This window comes from Trichomycterus rosablanca, chromosome 1, assembly GCF_030014385.1.
Source record: "Trichomycterus rosablanca isolate fTriRos1 chromosome 1, fTriRos1.hap1, whole genome shotgun sequence".
Lineage (NCBI taxonomy): Eukaryota > Metazoa > Chordata > Actinopteri > Siluriformes > Trichomycteridae > Trichomycterus > Trichomycterus rosablanca.
Genome location: NC_085988.1, coordinates 43,597,784 through 43,615,218, shown reverse-complemented (window position 1 = coordinate 43,615,218; position 17,435 = coordinate 43,597,784). Strand labels below are relative to the sequence as shown.

Genomic DNA, 17,435 nt, shown 5'->3' with positions numbered 1-17,435 from the left:
CATGCTGTTCTTCAATGGTCAGGACTCTCCCAGGACCACCACAGAGCAGGTATTATTTGGGTGGTGGATCATAGTGTGTTGTGCTGGTATGAGTGGATCAGACACAGCAGCGCTGCTGGACTTTTTAAATACCATGTCCACTCACTGTCCACTCTAATAGACACTCCTACCTAGTTGGTCCACCTTGTAGATGTAAAGTCAGAGGCGATCACTCATCTATTGCTGCTGTTTGAGTTGGTCATCTTCTAGACCTTCATCAGTGGTCACAGGGCGTTGTTGGCAGGATATCTTTGGTTGGTGGACTATTCTCAGTCCAGCAGGGACAGTGAGGTGTTTAAAAACTCCATCAGTGCTGCTGTGTCTTATCCACTCATACCAGCACAACACACACTAACACACCACCACCATGTCAGAGTCACTGCATTGCTGAGAATGACCCACCACCCAAATACCTACTCTGTGGTGGTCCTGGGAGAGTCCTGACCATTGAAGAACAGCATGAAAGGGGGCTAACAAAGCATGTAGAGAAGCAGATGGACTACAGTCAGTAATTGTAGAACCACAAAGTGCTCCTATATGGTAAGTGGAGCTGATAAAATGGACAATGTGTGTAGAAACAAGGAGGTGGTTTTAATGTTATGTCTGATTGGTGTATCTAAACCTTTAACCTTAGTGATTTTAATAAAATAAATAAAGTATATTTTACATATTCTGCATAAATGTGAATGATGACACATTTCCACCTTATTACTGATTTCTATTGTGTTTTATGCTGATGTGGCAGGAAGTCATATGAGTTTGAGGATCTGTTGCAGTCTTCAGCTGAGGGCTGTCGAGTGGATTGGTACGCTCAGTCCAAGCTGGGCCTCACACGCACTTTATCTGAGGAGAATGTTTATGAAGACATCCTAGGTAAATAACTGCATTGTTAATCTTCTGGTGCAAGGCAGAAATACACCCTAAACAAGTCTACTATACTCATTCATACACTTACTCACTCAGGGGTAAAGTACAGCAACCAGTTCACCTTCTGCATGTTTTTGGGAGGTGGGTGGGGGGAAGAAACCAGAGTACCTGGAGAGAACATGGTAAAAAACGATGTTGACATGGCATGAAAATGCACTCACTATACCAGCTGCCTAGCAGTGCCAACCCAAGTAGACTTATACTGGGAATGAGTAGATTTCTGCTTTTGTTTTTGTTTTAAACATATCTTCAACATATTAAATACTGCAACTTGAAATCTGGAATAGAAAGACTCTTCAGCTACTCATTTTGACACATTTTGACATAAAGGGGCAGTCTGGTTTGTGTCTTGGAGGAGAAAATTTTATTGGAAATTGGAAGTTAGAATAGGAAAAATAAGTGTTATGGTATGAAAAGCTGTTAGATTCTGGTTGATAGTACTGCCTGAAATGCAACTATGGAGCAAAGCATGAAGAGCTGCATGTGCTTTTCGTGGCTGGGACTGAATGTCCCTGTCTCAAACTCTCCTCCCACTAGTTGTATCTGGTAAATGAATTGACATGGAAGATGGGCTTTTTGTCTTTAAAACACCCCTCTGTCTTTTTCCTCACATTTTCTTTGCAGTGTCCCCATCTCTCTAGGTTTATTTCTTTGCTCACTGCATGTCTGTGCAAATCATGATGTGTGTATAGTGGTAAAAGGTGCTGGTTGATTCCTTGGCAAACTATCAAACATCTGGAGTAAAGGAATATGAAGCAAAGCAAAAACATGACATCAGCTAGAAGCCAATCGTGGAAACAAGACCAGGCAAGCTTAGGTTTCCTTTACCACTATAGGCTGTGCAGCATTAATCATACAGATACTGAGGGTACTGGACTGAATACAACATATTTGAGATAGAGAAAGAGAACTGGTTGTTGTACTTAAATTTAAATGATCAAGTCAAATATATATAATGGCCATTACTTTTCGACTTTTTGATATGTATACTGTTGTGTTAAATCATTCACATGAAGTAGTAAGTAAAGCAATACCCTCCCCCAACAAACCAATAAACAAAATAATACTGCATTGTTATATGGGTGGCACAGAAGGTAGGGTTGGTACCTAACAGAGTCAACTTACTGTCTGTGTGATGTTTAGCATTATTTTATTAGGGGTTCATGACCAAATTCAGTAGCCGGGGGTGTCGTAAAGATTTTTTAAATAAATAAATTAAATCAAGAGACTTTTTAGATACATCAGCATCAATACGTCTTGTGTTCTAAAAGCTCTCTTATTCCACCTCTACATAAATCAGTGGTTTAGTACAGTCATGATTGCCTAATGTTATAATTTAGATAGGAACCACAGAACAGAGTTAATGTTATTTCCATTTTGAGTAAGACATACTGTTATTGAGTCTATAATAGGAAACTTTTCACAAAATCATCGCATATTCCAGATCGCTAAGATGGTATTTCATTTAAAGTAAAATAGAAACTACAACCCCAAATCAGAAAAAGTTGGGACAGCATGGAAAATGTCAATAATAAAAAAAAACAATTTGACTTTTATTTAATTGCAGACAGGATGAACCTGAGATATTTTATGTTTTGTCTGGTTAACTTCATTTCATTTATTAATAAACATCCATTCCTGCATTTTAGGCCTGCAACATTTCATTTCATTCCTTTTCACCACACTTAAAAGAGGTTTTGGCACTGAGGATAAGTGATTTAATGTTTCAGGTTTTATTTTGTCCCATTCTTCCTGCAAACACGACTTAAGATGTGCAACAGTATGGAGTCATCGTTGCCACATTTTTAGTTTCAAAATTCTCCACACATTTTCTATTGGGGACAGATCAGGACTGAAGGCAGGCCAGTCCAGTACCCGTACCCTCTTCTTCCACAGTCATGTCTTTGTAATGTGTGCAGCATGTGGTTTTGCATTGTCTTGTTGAAAAATACATGGACGTCCCTGGAAAAGATGACGTCTTGAAGGCAGCATATGTTGCTCTAAGATCTCAATGTACTTTTCTGTGTTAATGCTGCCATCACAGAAGTGTAAATGACCTTTGCCAAGGGCACTGAAACAGTCCCATACCATGACACACCCTGGCTTTTGGACTGCTGATAACAGTCTGGATGGTCCTTTTTGTCTTTGGTCCAAAGCACACAGCGTCCATTTTTTCCAAAAAAACATGGAATGCTGATTCATCTGACCACAATACACATTTCTACTGTGTGATGATCCATCCTAGATGCCTCTGAGCCCAGAGAAGTCGACACCGCTTTTGGACATGGTTAACATAAGGCTTCTTTTTTGCACAGTAAAGTTTTAAGTGGCATTTGTGCATGTAACTCTGTATTATAGTGCTTGACAAAGGTTTAACAAAGTAATCCCTTGCCCATGTGGTTATATCAGCTATTGTTGAGTGGTGGTTCTTGATGCAGTGCCATCTGAGGGATCGACGATCACAAGCGTACAGCTTAAGCTTGCGCCCTTGGCCTTTACGCCCTGAAATTCCTCCTGATTCCTTGAATCGTTTAATGATATTATGCACCGTAGAGGGAGAAATATGCAAATCCCTTCCAATCTTTCTTTGAAGTACATTGTTTTTAAACATTCCAATAATTTTTACACACATTTGTTGATAAACTGGAGATCCTCTGATCATCTTTGCTCATCAAAAGAGCCTTTCCTGGATGCTGCTTTTGTACCAAACCATGATTACAATCACCTGTTCACATCACCTGTTTGGAATCACATCATTATTTAGTGTTTTCATCTCATTACTAGCCCCATATTGCCCCCATCTCAACTTTTTTTGGAATGTGTTACAGGCCTGAAATGCAGGAATGGAGGTATATTAACTAATGAAATAAAGTAGACCAGACAAAACATGAAATATCTTGGGTTCAAACTGTCTGCAATCAAATAAAAGTCAAAGTAAATGTAAGGAACATTGCATTTTTTTTAATTTTTTTTTGCATTTTCCATACTGTCCCAACTTTTTCTGATTTGGGGTTGTACTAAAAAATTGTGAACAAATGTTTTAGTATGATGCCTGAGAATGGCTTGATTGGTTTCCAGTATAACCAACGAACCCACCAGGACCTCGTCCAAAGTTAGGCCATTACTAAATATGCATACATTAGTAAATTATTAATGCTTGTGTTGGTTCTCAACTACTTGTTGCACTTTTTAAACCAAATGTTGTAATGAAAAGTAATGACTCAACATTTTAAATAACATAAAATTTAAATAACATTTGTTCGCATTGTTTGCAGACCCTCCATCAAAAGAAAACCCATATGAAGACATAGAATTGGAAAGCCGCTGTACTGAAAACAAATGTCTTGTGGCCACGTCACCTTCACCAACTCCAGACACTCCAAATAAGGTATTCATGTATTCTATACATGTATTTAAGTCTTCTTCTTAAATGGAAAGCTGGGCTAAAAAGTAGTTAAACAGTAATGATGTTTAGATTATGTTAAACTGCTGTTCTTACTCTTCCTTTCCATGTTAGCAGCTAAATATTTAGCCTTAACTAGGAAAAATGCTAGTGCTAACTTTAAGTTTGTCTTAAGACATTCAAACCACATTCAAATGTCATTCATAATGGGCTATTAGTATGTCTCCTGATTAACTATGGCCTCTTTTTGTTGAATATTTCATAGTTGTGGGAAAGAACTATGCAAACTGTCCAAATGTTATATGGCGTTTACTGTGTTGTAGCTCAGTACAGCAGTTCTTCTGTTAATTATGTAAAGATGGGTGACATTAAAAGAAACTAAAATGTTTTAGTAAGTTGTTAGGCCACCACAAACAGCATAAACAGCTCCAAAGCCTCTGGGCAATGAGTGGAAAGTTCTTTGCAACTGTGTAACTGTTCATTAGCATGGGCAGTCTGACTGCCATAAACAGGAGGGTTTGATGCACTATGTTTGATGCACTATGTGCTGTTACATACACTGATCAGCCATAACATTAAAACCACGTCCTTGTTTCTACACTCACTGTCCATTTTATCAGCTCCACTTACTGTATAGAAGCATTTTGTAGTTCCACAATTACTGAACTTTTTTTTAACCTGCTTTCTTTAATGGTCGGGACCACCACAGAGTAGGTATTATTTAGGTGGTGGATGATTCTCATTGCCATCAGCATTGCTGTGTCTGATCCACTCATACCAGCACAACACACACTAACACACCACCACCATGTCAGTGTCACTGCAGTGCTGAGAATGATTCACCACCCAAATAATACCTACTCTGTGGTGGTCCTGGAAGAGTTCTGACCATTGAAGAACAGCATGAAAGGGGGCTAACAAAGCATGCAGAGAAACAGATGGATTACAGTCAGTAATTGTAGAGTGGAGCTGATAAAATGTATTCACCTCAGAATAATTAATCAGAATTAATTTTTTACACAGTTGAGCCACAGTAGCTCTTCTGTTGGTCCATACCATTCACCACAGCCTTCATGTCCTTTGAATAGGTATTTAGCTTCATTAAACCCTATTTATTGTGGTATTGTCCACATTTAAATGCAGGTGTCACTTTATTTGGTTTTCTGTTAAAGCTCCAGCCAGTTAAACAGTCTTTGTGACTGAAGCTTCTGCCATCTATGTGCAATAAACCCTGAAAGTTCCTTAGATGTTTCATTATGTACTGTCTTATTGATCCAAAATGTAGTTTATATGAGCCTTTTTTACATGCCAGAGTGTGGTAGAAAGGTAACTCTTAAAATGTATCATGCGATACACCTGTCTGGCATCTGCACTCATGATGCTTCACTACCTATTCATTTATGTTTTATTTTCTTTTATTTGTTACCCATCTGCAGGTGTATTAGAATCAATGGGATAAAACTTCAGTAAAAACTCCTTTATAGTATATTAACCTTTAATTAACTCTCTTGTCAACTCCCATTGAAACCAGCTCTCCTCCAAGCATGGCTTCTTTAGGCAGAATTCAGAACGTCGCAGCTTCAAGTTATTAGAGCTGCGAAAGGTAAACAGAGATGCTGGTACAGCTACACCTTCAAAGATAAGCCCACCGTCCACCCCCAGCAGTCCTGACGATACACCCTGCCTCTCAGGAGACCCTTACAACCGAAGACGAAGGAAAATTCCTAAGGTACTGTCAACAAAGCTAGTTCTGCATTGTTACTAAAACACTACATGTGGAGTAGTGAGTAAAGTGTAAGCCTTAGGGTAAGATTTAGGGTAAATTGTAAAAAAAAAAAAGGTTTACCGTAGTGCTTTTTGCTTAAACTGTTATCAGACCTTTGTAAAATAAATAGATAAAAAATTCTGCCTGATAAAGAAAAGCTGTTTTTGTTTCCAACAGATGGTGCTGAAGATAAATGGTATCTTTGAGGCCCGCCGGGGAAAAAAGAGAATGAAGCGGGTCTCTCAGTCGGCTGAATCCAGCTCAGGAAGAGGTGTGTGGGATTCCTTACCAATCTTACATATTCGCAAAAATTCCAGTGAATAATACTGAGTTACATAGACAGTAATGGGATCTTTAGTGCTATTTTTTTTTTTTTTTACAGTTGTTCTGAGAAACAACAAGAAGCCTCTGCATTAATCACATTCTCACTACTTCAGCTGCACATGTGTGTCCAATTAGTTTTACTGGCATGCTTGCATTCTTCATTTACTTCATTCTATCTGTCTCCTTTTTCTCAGAATGGGGTAAATTCTAAGAATTATGCTATTTTGAGGGACATGTCCTGTATGGCCAAAAGTATGTGGACACCATATTAAATGATTGAGTTCACATATTTTAGCCACACCCATTGCTAATAGGTGTATACAATCAGTTATAATAAATAAATTACATGCATCCAACTTTGTAGCAAACAATTGAGAAAGTCCATTATGACTGAAGCCCTGTGCACAAAGTAAGATCTATAAAGACATGGTTTAGTGTGGTGATACTTCAGTGGTTGGCACAGAAACTTTGTGAACACTGACTTCTGGGTACACACATCTTGTCCAGCATTAGTGCCTGACCTCTCAAATGCCCTTTTGGCTGAATTGGCACATATTCTCCAAAAGTTTGTGAGGGAGCCTTTCTACAACAATGCAGGCTATTATAGCTGGAAAGGGAAAAAAGAGGTCTATTATATACTAATGCCTATAGTTTTGGAACAAAGTAATGATCAAGTATTCACAATAATTTGATCACGTAGTGTAGGTCTGTCATAATCAAAGTACCTGCATGTAATGAGTTTAATCTTGACATATTGCTTTTTTCCTATGGGTGCAGTGACAGATGAGAACAGTGAATCTGAGAGCGACACAGAAGAAAAGCTGAAAGGTGAGTGTAGACAATTTGAGGTGTATATGGTCAAGGCCCAAAATGGATTAATAACTCTGACCAAGATAAAGCAGTGGTAAAACTTAGTTTTTTACACCACTTTTTGGGTGTCTAAATAGCTCACAGTCAGAGACTGGTCTCAGTGCAGTCTATGCTGAAGCAGACGGGACGGTACCGGACGCTCGAGAAAGACCTGATGGACCTACAAGAAAGAAAGCTCTTTGAGTATTTTATAGTGGTGGCACTTCATAAAACCAAAGCTGGGGCACCCTACCTGCCTGAGGTCACCCAGCAGTTCCCACTTAAGGTAGTCTTTAGATTTATTTTATTATTTGAGTTATGTCATTTAACCCTGAGCTGATTTTGAAGAACCTGCTGCCACATATTTTGAGTGTTAAATGTCTCATTCTTTGAATGTAGCTGGAGAGGAGCTTCAAGTTTATGCGGGAGGCTGAGGACCAGTTGAAGGTCATCCCACAGTTCTGTTTTCCTGATGCCAAAGACTGGGCCCCTGTGGACAACTTCCCCAGGTAATTACTCACATACTGTGCTACCTAACACTACTTATGTTATTATGTTATTAATCAAAATAAGATAATTACAAGATTTAAAAAAAAATGATTGTCACTTCAGTAGAAGCATAGTAATCTGGTTATGATATGCTGGAAGCACTTAATCAGATCTATATTGTATTTTTACATTTGTTTATGTGTGAATTAAATAATAGGTAACACTTTTGTGCTTTACAGCTTCATGGACCCAGGTCCAGTTTACACATCTGTGTACATTCTTTTTGTTTCTCCTTGGGTTTTCTTTGGGTACTCCTGTGTCCTTACAGCTCCAAAAGCAGTTTAGTAGTTTAATTACATGTGAAGTGAGTGGGTGCGTGATGCCCTGACAGGATTGCTGCCCTGCCCTTTTTTTGTCATTAGATGTGATTACTGAGAATGAATGTATGTGTACATTATTAATAGTGTCACCACTATATTGACTTAACAGCAAAATGTTGGCATTACAAAGTGCAATGACTTATAAAGGAATGACTTATATAGGAATATAAACAGTACAGTATGTATTACAGTGGGGGAAATAAGTATTTGATCCCCTGCTGATTTTGTAAGTTTACCCCCTTACAAAGACTTGAACAGTCTATAATTTTTATGGAAGGTTTATTTTAACAGAGAGAGACAGAATATCAACAAAAAATCCAGGAAAAAAACATTAAATAAAAGTTATAAATTAATTTGTATTTAATTAAGGGAAATAAGTATTTGATCCCCTACCAACCAGCAAGAATTCTGACCCCCACAGGCCGGTTATGTGCCCATGAGGCACACAAATTAGTCCTGTCCCTGTATAAAAGACTCCTGTCACAGAATCGGTTTCTTCCGTTCAAATCTCTCGACCACCATGGGCAAGACCAAAGAGCTATCAAAGGACGTCAGGGACAAGATTGTAGACCTGCACAAGGCTGGAATGGGCTACAAGACCATCAGCAAGAAGCTTGGTGAGAAAGAGACCACTGTTGGCACGATAATTCGAAAATGGAAGAAATACAAGATCACAGTCAATCACCCTCACTCTGGAGCTCCATGCAAGATCTCACCTGGTGGGGTAAGAATGATTCTGAGAAAGGTGAGGTCAGTCCAGAATTACACGGGAGGAGCTTGTCAATGATCTCAAGGGAGCTGGGAGCACAGTCACCAAGAAAACCATTAGTAACACACTTTGCCGTAATGGATTGAGATCCTGCAGTGCCCGCAAAGTCCCTCTGCTCAAGAAGGCTCATGTACAGGCCCGTCTGAAGTTTGCCAATGAACACCTGAATGATTCAGAGAAAGCTTGGGAGAATGTGATATGGTCAGATGAGACCAAAATTGAGCTCTTTGGCATCAACTCCACTCGCCGTGTTTGGAGGCAGAGAAATGCCCGGTGGGGGTGGTGTTCTTGGGGTCATATCCAGCATTTCTCTGCTCCCAGCTCCCTTGAGATCATTGACAAGCTCCTCCCGTGTAATTCTGGACTGACCTCACCTTTCTCAGAATCATTCTTACCCCACGAGGCGAGATCTTGCATGGAGCTCCAGAGTGAGGGTGATTGACTGTGATCTTGTATTTCTTCCATTTTCGAATTATTGCACCAACAGTGGTCTCTTTCTCACCAAGCTTCTTGCTGATGGTCTTGTAGCCCATTCCAGCCTTGTGCATGTCTACAATCTTGTCCCTGACGTCCTTTGATAGCTCTTTGGTCTTGCCCATGGTGGTCGAGAGATTTGAACGGAAGAAACTGATTCTGTGACAGGTGTCTTTTATACAGGGACAGGACTAATTTGTGTGCCTCATGGGCACATAACCGGTCTGTGGGGGTCAGAATTCTTGCTGGTTGGTAGGGGATCAAATACTTATTTCCCTTAATTAAATACAAATTAATTTATAACTTTTATTTAATGTTTTTTTTCTGGATTTTTTGTTGATATTCTGTCTCTCTCTGTTAAAATAAACCTTCCATAAAAATTATAGACTGTTCAAGTCTTTGTAAGGGGGTAAACTTACAAAATCAGCAGGGGATCAAATACTTATTTCCCCCACTGTATGTTACTAAAACATGTATGCAGATGTTTTCTCACAAACATTTATCAAAAAGTCACCTACACCTGATGTTTTGGCATTTTAAAGTTTTTTCTATGTATGTAAACTTATCGTTCATGTAATTTCATTTAAATTTCTTTAGTGAAACCTTCTCGTTTGTCCTGACGGGAGAGGATGGAAGCAGAAGGTTTGGCTACTGTCGGCGTTTACTGGTAAGGTGTTTCATTTTTTTTATTATGGGGTGGACAGATACATAAAATGGCTAATAGTATGTCTACTGTGTAAAAAAGCGAGGTCTATAACAACACTGTTTGATAAGTTTGGCCTGGATGAACTGCAGTAGCCAGCTCAGAGCCCTACTGAACACCTTTGGAATAAATTGGAAAATTGACCCCAATCCAGGCCTTTAGGGAAAGAGGCTTTCATGTTAATAGAACCGTCCCATGTTTTGGCATGGTTGTCCAAAAACCTAATGGTCAGGTGTCCACATACACATACTTGGACAGATAGTGTGTTATTGTTTAGACAAGGTTGTTGCTACTAGTCAGAACTTCGTATGTGTATCTGTTTTTTGCATGAGATGTTTGCAGTAATTTACATTTTGAGACAGCAGCCTGTTATGTGTGGATGGAGAACAAAGTAGATTGAAGCATTTATGTGTTATACACAGCCCAGTGGAAAGGGAAGGCGTCTGCCTGAAGTCTACTGCATAGTTAGCCGACTGGGCTGTTTCGACCTCTTCTCAAAGGCATGTCCTCACATCTTACACTTTACTCTTCTGCTTTATTAGACTCTACTAAGGTCTAATAAAGTATTTTTGCAAAGCTAGCATACACACTAAAGCCCATGTGGTTTTATGATCATCTTTGTTTTAGATACTGGATGAGGTAGAGAAGAGAAGGGCCATATCCCCTGCTCTGGTACAGCCCTTCATGAGGGGCATCATGGAGGCTCCATTCCCAGCTCCAGGCAGAACTATTACTGTGAAGAACTTCCTGCCAGGTTCAGGCACTGAGGTTTGTTCAGTCACAACCTGTTTTAATGACAATGATCATGTTGTGTATAAATACAACATACTGCTCTGAGGTTAAAATGTAAAGTACATGCTATTAGTAGTATAGTTACATCAGGGGTATATTATAAAAGCTGCATGGCCTATCATGACCCTTAAACCTTTAATTGTACAGACAGCTTTAACAGAGACAGAAAGTTAGAAATGCTAATTACATATTATATCACTCACTCACTTCAGGGTCGTGGGGGGAGGTGGGGTGCTTGAGCCTATCCCAGCTTTTCAATGGGCGCAGGGCACACAGTAACACCCTGAACAAGGTGCCAGTCCATCGCAGGGCAGACACACATACACACACACACACACTCATACACACCTATAGGGCAATTCACCTCACTTGGATGTTTTTAGACTGTGGGGGGAAATCAGAGCTCCCGGAGGAAACCCACACAGACACGGAGAGAACATGCAAACTCCGCACAGAAAGGACCCAAACCGGCCCTTCTGAGGTTCGAACCCAGGACCTTCTTGCTGTGAGGCGACAGTGCTACCCATATATACCAATATTATATCAGCAATAGTGAAAATACACATAAAAACACACACATACACATTCGCACACACACATACACAATTTTAGTAGCTCCAGTTGACCTGACTGCATGTCTTTAGACGTGTGGGAGGGAACCGGAGCACCCGTAGGAAACCATCATGGACACAAGAAGAACATGCAAACTCCACACAGAAAGGAATCAAACCCAGGCTTTTTTTGCTGTAAGGCGACGGCGCTACCCGCTCTAAACCACTGACAATAATTACAGTTAATTTTTATACGCAGTTACTTTCCAGTCATTATAAAATATATAAAAAATACAAAAAAATTATTAAAAAAAACTACAAGCCACTGATTACAGCAGAGGCTCTGCACTGCTCTATTAAACACAAATGTACAGCAAGTATATAGAAGTGTGTTATTAAACCTATAAGGATTTGCATCATGTCTTGTCATAGAATTCATACCTCTTTGGACTGTCACACATTTAGCACCTCTATTTTTTACATCTCATGCTGTTAATTACTATTCAGCAAAGTCAAACAAGTCATGAATTTAATGCTTTTAGACATAAATTTGATTCAGATTTATTGGGTGTAGGTTGAATGTGTCAGTTCATTCCTCTGTCTCTTTCTCTCGCTTTTTTTAGGTTATAGAGTTGTGTCGTCCCTCAGACTCGCGGCTGGAGCATGTGGATTTTGAGTGCCTCTTCTCCTCTTTGAATTTGCGTCCCCTCTTAAAAGTCTTTGCCTCCTTGCTTCTGGAGCGAAGGGTCATCTTTACAGCTGACAAGCTCAGGTATAACAGGGGATTCGGGATTGCGCTTTGTTTTTGAGGAGGCACAAATGCACAGGGAAAAAATCAGGGATATATAAAACGTTGGGCTGATGGTGGATACTCATACACATGTTGAATGCAGCAGATTGTGGCAGCATACAGACCTAAGTGACTGTGTTAGGGCCAATTTAATATGATTAAACAACAAGCGGCTCTGAAACAGCAAAGGGTGCTTATGGCCTACTGAAGGGCAAGCCAAGAACCACCAGTAGGTTGTTGGTTGATCAAGACTTATTGATGACAGAGGAAATGAAGGCTACAGCATGTGGTACACCAACAGAAGAGCTACTGTGGCTCAAACTGCAGATCATTTGAAAACTGGTGATGAGGTGAATGTGCCACACAGTGCATCAAATCCTTCTGTGTAAAGTCAAAGTTCCCACGTAACTCCTGTCCAGTGCTGAAAGCACCTACAATGGACACACAGGCATCAGAACTGCACATCAGAGCAAAGAAAGAAGGTTGACTGGTCTGACAATTCTGTTTTCCCTAAGATCATGTGAATGGCCAGGCACATAAGGGAGCAGGATGCACAGTAAGACAGTCCACCCTGCAACCCTGAAGGATGATGTCCTTGTACCAGATACCACAGGACTCCCTTCAAATGTCTTGTGGAGTCCATGTTCTGCAAGTTCTTTCTATTTGGTAAAGAATTTAGTTCTTACAAATAACATACAGCATCCGTGTGTGCAAGTACTTAGTAAAGGAGACAAAAAGAAATATGTGACATTAGAAACGGAGAAAATGTGTGGTCTATGGAAGCATTTGTCATAGTTAAGGCGCAGATATGGAAAAAATGCTGTAGTGTTACAGTGTTGCCATGGAAATGAAATAAAGAAGCTTTTTTCGTTGGAAAAGGCTTTTTGGGGCCAGCGCTTGGCAAAACAGATGAATTATAAGATGAATTATAATGAGTACATTTTGAGGGACTCTACACACAATATCCTCTCCCATTTTTGACAAGAATTTTGCAATATAGTTGCTGCAATATAAACTGATATGTAATTTCTCTAGAGTTCTCTAGGATGACACGCTATTGCTCAGAAATGAGTGGAAAATTGGCGACTTCAACTCAGCTGGATTAAACATAAGTAAAAACAGACTTAGTCACAGCTGTATGAGATTTACATGGTGCTCTAGTCAGTTATTTGCCCACCATGATGACAAGTAGTTAATGACAGTCTAATACAGATTATTTTAGTGGGTGGCATCCTTGTCTGTGTGTTTCCACATAGGCTCTGAACCACCACGGCCCTAATCAGGATAAGGTGATTAGGAGAGATAGATGAATTACCATATTTTTTATGCAGAGTAATATCATTGCAGTCTTTGTACTACAGTTCATTTAATAGTTTGTATGCATTGCTGCTTGTGGGTACAGTTGCACAGGTGTTAGTGTGGTGCTAAATACCTCTGGGTTCCAACTTCCAACTCCAGTCACTCACTGTTTGTGATGAATTTGGCATGCAATCTAAGTTTCCCCGAACTTGCCGATTTCCTCCCATGTCCAAACCATGCAGAACTTGGACTGGCTGAAGATTTTTTCATGCCAATACATAACAGGGTAACATAACAGGGTAACACTCTTACTCATGCACTTAATCACTCACACATAGGGGTAATGCAGAGCACTGTTCTGCATGTGAAACCATAGTACCCAAGAAAACAAACCCAAGTAGCTCACATACAGTAAGCTAGGCATAGATTCAACCTTGGTTCTCAGGACCTACACGATATTGCCAAAAGTATTCGCTCGTCTACCTTCACACGCTTTGTGCACTGGTGCGCAGTCATGTTGGAACCGGAAGGAGCCATCCCCAAACTGTTCCCACAAAGTTGGGAGCATGAAATTGTCCAAAATCTCTTGGTATGCTGAAGCATTAAGAGTTCCTTTCACTGGAACTAAGGGGACGAGCCCAACTCCTGAAAAACCACCCCACACCATAATCCCCCCTCCACCAAACTTTACACTTGGCACAATGCAGTCAGACAAGTACCGTTCTCCTGGCAACCGCCAAACCCAGACTCGTCCATCGGATTGCCAGATGGAGAAGCGTGATTCATCAATCCAGAGAACACGTCTCCACTGCTCTAGAGTCCAGTGGCGGCGTGCTTTACACCACTGCATCCGACGCTTTGCATTGCGCTTGGTGATGTAAGGCTTGGATGCTGCTACTCGGCCATGGAAACCCATTCCATGAAGCTGTCTATGCACTGTTCTTGAGCTAATCTGAAGGCCACATGAAGTTTGGAGGTCTGTAGCGATTGACTCTGCAGAAAGTTGGCGACCTCTGCGCACTATGCGCCTCAGCATCCGCTGACCCTGCTCTGTCATTTTACGTGGCCTACCACTTTGTGGCTGAGTTGCTGTCATTCCCATTTGCTTCCACTTGTTATAATACCACTGGTAGTCGACTGTGGAATATGTAGTAGTGAGGAAATATCACGACTGGACTTGTTGCACAGGTGGCATCCTATCACGGTACCACGCTGGAATTCACTGAGCTCCTGAGAGCGACCCATTCTTTCACAAATGTTTGTAGAAGCAGTCTGCATGCCTAGGTGCTTGGTTTTATACACCTGTGGCCATAGAAAAGTGATTGGAACACCTTATCCATGAACACCTCATCCATGATTTGGATGGGTGAGTGAATACTTTTGGCAACATAGTGTATATTTCTGGGTGGCACCGACTTGACCATCGTTGCACCAAAGTGCCCCATGTATACACTATACAGCTTAAAGTATGTAGACACCCCATCTAATTATTGGGTTCAGATGTTTTAGCTATATTAATTTTGTAGGAAATTCAATTTTATAAAAAAAAAAAAAAGTATGCTTCCAACATTTTGGGAAGGTGCTTTCCTCTTTCAGCAAGACTGCCCCCCTGTGTACGAAGCAAGTTCCATAAAGACACTCTTTGTTTGACAAATTGGTGTGTAGGGACTTTAAAGTAGCCTCTAGCTAGGACTTTCTGTCCAATATCAGTGTCTGACCTCTTGGCTGAATGCTCTTTGGCTGAATAGGCAAAGGTTTCCACACACACTCCAACTTTTTGTGGAAAATCAGCCCAGAAAGTGGATGTTTTTACTGGCTTAGTCATTAGTGGATGGCTTCCACAAAAAGAGGAAGGTGGGAATGATGGGGCTCGTGTTGACATACCTATGGCCATATAGTGTAGCAAATATGCACATCTAACAATGTCAATATGATATTCATATTATATGTAGTAGCTCGGTAAACATGTTAGTAATTAAATTTGACACTAGTGATATACCAGTGCTATACGTCATATTTAAACGTAGCCAAGGAAACTTTTGGAAATACTTTACCTTGCTGCCCCCATGTGGTCACATTTTTCAAGCACAGATAGTGATATTTTTATACAATAACTGAACAGAACAAGAAATAAGAATTCTAGCAAAAATAAATCATGTAAATATGAGGTAACCAGTAAGTGAAATTGTTGTGAAATTGAGGTGAAACATACAGTGTACTTGTCAAGGCCTTAAAATGTAATCACACAGAACTTTTTGTTTGTTTTTGCTTATTAAAAGACACCCATTTCCATTGTTCAATGTGGGGGAGGGCATTTTAAAACACTATAAAATTCATTGTAATTAAAACATTATCACATGTAAACAACCCAAACCCAAACACCACCTGGCAACCCTACATCCAATGTAACACTATTAATGGTGCTTTTTTTTTTTTATCAAGAAAAGAAATCAATTAATTAAATTGTCATTTTTTATTCACATAAAGCCAATTAAAAATTAGGAAAGATTTTTCTTTTCTGGTTCTGAAGCCCTTTTTATAAAGTGATGCGACCATTTAAGATGTTTTCAATGGCAGTGTTTCCTAACAGTGCACTGCCCTGAGGAGATCTCAGTACATCTCATCCAGTATATAATGTGGCTTTAACAATAGGTCATAAGCAAAGAGGTGTATTTGGAGTAGGGTGTTGGTGGGGTGCTTCAGAACTGAGGATGTCATATAAGAATGCTAAATGAATGCTGAATGATGTAAGTTGAATTGAATAAGCTTTTTTCTGTGTGTCTGCAGCACATTATCTCAGTGTTGTCATGCTGTGGTGGCTTTGCTGTATCCCTTCACATGGCAGCACACTTACATCCCGGTGTTGCCCCCCTCCATGATGGACATTGTTTGCACTCCAACTCCTTTTATTGTTGGGCTGCTGTCCAGCTCTCTTCCTCGACTCAAGGAGCTCCCTCTAGAGGAGGTAAAATATATATTTTTCCATCCTGTAGGTCTTGAGATGTAAATTCAACTAAATTCTTCTAACCAACAGCCAACAATTTTAGTCTGTGGTTAACTGTTAGCTGTCAAGCCCATAATGGCTTACCAAAATATTCATCACATCACTGTGGTGTGTGAGCAAGGGTTTAGACTATCAAAAAAACTTACAGCATGACAAAGCAGATTTGTAATAATTTACCACTATTAGATCAAGTTAACATGAACCCAGAGTCCTCTTCCATCTACTGAAAAAATCCTCCAGCCTAGTTTAAAATCCTGCAAAAGTTAAGCATAAAAATTAAGCAATAAATGAGCAAATGTTATTACATAAACAAAATAGTTTCTTACACAAAATGCAAATTCTGTTTATAAATAATCACATCATCACCCAAGCTCTGTGTGTCATACACTGCTCCTGTGTCGCCAAAACGGGCAGGACTCGTTATAAGGTTAGTGATAACAAAGCCCACCCATTTAGAGGGAAGATATGATTGGTCAATTTGACTGTCATTTTAAACTGACCTCTCATTGAATTACTTATGTAATTCCCCTTTGTAAATTCGTAGCAGGACCACCAATCATTACTTAATAGGCAACTTAATTCTCATAGGGAGAATTAATTAAATTATTTAACTTAACTCTTCAGATTTTAGTACAAATTGAATAAGCAGTATGAAGGATTTATTTGCTTAAATCTGTATTGTTTAAAAGTTGTTTGTCAAATTTTGAGAAAATAAATTAAAATTAGAACTGCTCATTTTTGAAATATTATTTTTAGAATATCTTGGGCCTAGAGAGTCATGACCAGAATGCATATTTTAAACATAAATATTTGGTAATAGTTTGTTTCAAGATTTTTGTAGTGCTGAATATTGACTAAATACAAATTCTGTTTAAGG

At 39.7% G+C, this 17,435-nt stretch overlaps 1 protein-coding gene across 1 annotated transcript in view; it reads left to right on the top strand.

Annotated features, from left to right (window-relative positions):
- si:dkey-82f1.1 (DENN domain-containing protein 2A) overlaps nucleotides 1-17,435 on the top strand; it is a 54,221-nt gene that overhangs the window by 25,492 nt on the left and 11,294 nt on the right. Inside the window, exons 4-15 of the mRNA XM_062993136.1 lie at nucleotides 785-912; nucleotides 4,242-4,354; nucleotides 5,901-6,098; nucleotides 6,312-6,405; nucleotides 7,236-7,286; nucleotides 7,406-7,593; nucleotides 7,707-7,816; nucleotides 10,017-10,086; nucleotides 10,545-10,622; nucleotides 10,750-10,890; nucleotides 12,089-12,237; nucleotides 16,342-16,519. Coding sequence (XP_062849206.1) covers nucleotides 785-912; nucleotides 4,242-4,354; nucleotides 5,901-6,098; nucleotides 6,312-6,405; nucleotides 7,236-7,286; nucleotides 7,406-7,593; nucleotides 7,707-7,816; nucleotides 10,017-10,086; nucleotides 10,545-10,622; nucleotides 10,750-10,890; nucleotides 12,089-12,237; nucleotides 16,342-16,519 — 1,498 coding nt within the window. The remainder of the gene's footprint in view (nucleotides 1-784; nucleotides 913-4,241; nucleotides 4,355-5,900; nucleotides 6,099-6,311; nucleotides 6,406-7,235; nucleotides 7,287-7,405; nucleotides 7,594-7,706; nucleotides 7,817-10,016; nucleotides 10,087-10,544; nucleotides 10,623-10,749; nucleotides 10,891-12,088; nucleotides 12,238-16,341; nucleotides 16,520-17,435) is intronic.